Genomic DNA, 3,441 nt, shown 5'->3' with positions numbered 1-3,441 from the left:
TAGCATTACAAAATTACTGGCAGGAGAATCTCACCATCTGCTGATAGTTGATGGAAGTCAAACCTTCCAGAAAAATCAAAACAGACAACAATGAATCTACAACGTTAGCATGCAAAAGAGGCATCAGCCATCATAGAGACTGAAGGTGCTGATTCTAAAGGATGAGATTGCAATGTCATAGTGAAATATATGAACATTAACAACCTGTTTACACTTAAAAATGAATGTGCCAAAAGCAGGTTTTCATAGCAATCCCATAGAAGAATAATTTTTGGTTCCTCAAAGAACCTTTCAGGAAATAGTTCTTAAAATAATCATTATTTTCTTAGCATAAAGAACATTTTTGGAATGTTAAAGGTTCTTCATGGAACCATCAATGCCAATAAAGAACCTTTATTTTTAAGAGTGTAACTTCCATAATTAGACGTTGTGAAGCAGGATATTCAATGAGAGAACATTTTGATTTCATCTTGATTTTACCAGGACTCAACGCTGAACCGTCATTATTTTGTGTTCCAGGATGTCCAGTATACTGATATTGACTACATGGAGAACAAAAAAATCTTCACCTATGATATGGATAAATTTGCGGAGCTGCCTCAGTTTGCTGACTACATGCATGATAAAGGGCAGAAATACATTGTCATACTGGTGAGCCATTGAAATTGCAAGTTAGTTTTGGAGTTTTGAGTCATACATTTCAACCCTTTGCCGACTTAGATTTTGTGGAGTTGAACACCTCAAACCTTTTTCTTCTTGGTAGGATCCTGCCGTATCCACAGGTCAAAGGATAAATGGACCCTATGAATCACTTGACAGGGGACATGCAGCTAAGGTTTGGGTCACTGAACCAGATGGGGTAACGCCTCTACTGGGAGAGGTAAGATCCTCCAAAGATTCTCCTGATCGGGGCATTATGTTGGTTAATTGTTACTAGGGTTTGGAATTGAGAACTGGTTACTTTTCATAAAAATGACTGAACTAAATGATTTACATGCATTTGGTTTTAGTAATTTTTGTTGGACATCTGAATTTTTACATTGATGTAGACCGATAACATACTGTATTGCAATACATTGTCCTTGCTGGTTGAAATAAACGAGTGAAAAGGGTTTGGAATGATTAGTCTAAAAATTTAGCTTTGCATCAGAGGAATAAATAAGATAATTATTTTAATTTGTAATAATATTTCACAATTTTTACTGTATTTTTTATTTAATAAATGCAGCCTAATGGAGAATTGGTACTACTTAATATATAAAGTAAAATAGTTATTTAGAGATGGAGAATTGGAGCTACTTACTCAAAAGAACTGAAAGACTGGAGTCATTAAGTTGAATTAGAATCAGAGCCAGAATCATTACATTTCTTACTATTCCCATCCACCTTTTTACCCATTCAATTATATTAATTACCCAGTTCTACTTTGGGAGACGATTAAGTTATATTTACACATTTATTTTAGAAATTAATCTTGTGCCGTGTAAACATATGTTAGAATAGAATAGAATATTTGGAATGAAGGAGAATAAGTTAAGAGACGTAGAATACGTGAATGATTGAATGAAGAACATCAGGAGTTGCCATGTGACTTGCCATGAGAGAGACCATTAATTTACCAACTGTAACCTTGAGTTAGATCATATACTGTATCAGTCACCCCTCGGGGCAAAAGGCACATATCACATGGCAATAATATCACTTGTGATTATTTAGCCGATTAGGCACAGGCACAGGCACATGCTAATTGCTTTTTTATGGTTTTATTTCAGGTCAATGTTTGCACTGATTTTGTATAAGAGTTTAATATCACACTTTCATGCAGCTCAGAGCCATGAGAGATGAAAAACAGAAAATAACTCAAGAGAGAATGGAAATGCCAGTGGCTTAAAAACTAAAAGACATAAAAGGAAACATTGTAGAAGGTTTTTTTTTTTCAGTGCTAAATGTCATCTGTGACCAAATGGGTTGTTAGTAGGCGAATCTCTTAAAACATGGGCATTTTACCAAAATAACCAAAGGAAATAACAAATATTTTGGATGAATGGATGGATGGATTATACTTATTTATTGATTTTTCACTTTTTTATAATTTTTTTATTTTATGTATTATATTACATTTTTATATAATTTTTCATTCATTCCGTTGTGTCACAGGTCTGGCCAGGGGAAACCGTGTTTCCTGACTACACTAACCAGGCTTGCATTGATTGGTGGGTTGATGAAATTTCGCGTTTCCACAAGGAAGTCAAGCATGATGCTCTCTGGATTGTAAGTAATCCGCAGAGATCATTACCCGTGAGCAAATATTGAACCTAATCGTTTTATGACTTGGTGAAAAGGTCACGAAAGGTCATGAAAAATATTCTGATTCCGATCTCCAACTTCCTACAGAATTTCCAAAATCAATACTATATATGTCACTGTATCAATACGTATTAATCATGATATTCAAACACAGCAAAGCTCTATAAACATCTGATCTAAAATACAATATAAACCGCAAAAGCTTTTAAGTCAACATGAAATCAAAATCGACCTTTCTTACAGTAGTAATTCATCAATCTCCTATTCATTTTGATTCAATTCATTTGTATAGCGCTTTCACAGTACATATTGTTTCAAAGCTGCTTTACAGAATATGTATGTTTCAAATATTACAATCAAGCGGTGACTGTGTCAAAGAAGAAACTAATTTTACACCATCCAATCAATTCCTGATTGATAAAATCAAGTCCTGCCCTACAATTAGTTTTGCTGAATATTCTGATTTAGAAATGCGTCACATTATAAAAAGTTAAATGATTGCAAATGCCATTTCATGTTGACTTTAAAGCCTCCCTAAAGGGTTTTGCTTTAATCTCGAGACAATTAGGCTCCTGAATTAGGGAGTGCTGAACTAATTTCTGTTTTATTTCTAAGGACATGAATGAGGTGGCCAATTTCATCAAGGGAGGCATCAAGGGCTGCGCTGATAACAAACTCAACTATCCTCCATTCACCCCATGTGAGTCTCAAATGCATCTACAGCTAGACTATTTCATAGCTGATGCATTTCATCTGTATACATCCATCTTCTTCATTTCCATTCGACTCTACAGGTATCCTTGATGACCTGATGTACAGTAAGACCTTATGCATGGATGCTAAACACAAATGGGGGAACCACTATGATGTCCACAGTCTCTATGGGTACTCTATGGTTCTGGCCACTGACAAGTAAGTGTTGGTGTTTCCACACTCTGTATGCAGATGATCTCTGATGCTGCTTTCAAGTCTTGTCAGAATGATTAATGCAGATGGATTGTCAGTGGATAGTCACATATTAACATGTGCATGGTTGTGACATCAAGTTTTTGAATAATTTCATAGTGGTTTGGGTGGTTGTAGGATTTGTGAAGGTTGTCTACATAGCATATACAGTATATATATATATATATA

At 35.0% G+C, this 3,441-nt stretch overlaps 1 protein-coding gene across 1 annotated transcript in view; it reads left to right on the top strand.

Annotated features, from left to right (window-relative positions):
* The window catches only part of si (sucrase-isomaltase), a 44,460-nt gene that overhangs the window by 12,662 nt on the left and 28,357 nt on the right, over positions 1-3,441 (top strand). Inside the window, exons 12-15 of the mRNA XM_016292733.1 lie at positions 764-880; positions 2,158-2,271; positions 2,923-3,007; positions 3,102-3,219. Coding sequence (XP_016148219.1) covers positions 764-880; positions 2,158-2,271; positions 2,923-3,007; positions 3,102-3,219 — 434 coding nt within the window. The remainder of the gene's footprint in view (positions 1-763; positions 881-2,157; positions 2,272-2,922; positions 3,008-3,101; positions 3,220-3,441) is intronic.

Source organism: Sinocyclocheilus grahami, unplaced genomic scaffold (genome assembly GCF_001515645.1).
Source record: "Sinocyclocheilus grahami isolate Dianchi unplaced genomic scaffold, SAMN03320097.WGS_v1.1 scaffold14.1, whole genome shotgun sequence".
Taxonomy (NCBI): Eukaryota; Metazoa; Chordata; class Actinopteri; order Cypriniformes; family Cyprinidae; genus Sinocyclocheilus; species Sinocyclocheilus grahami.
Note: the sequence above shows the minus strand (reverse complement) of the source record. Positions and strands in the feature narration are given on the sequence as shown.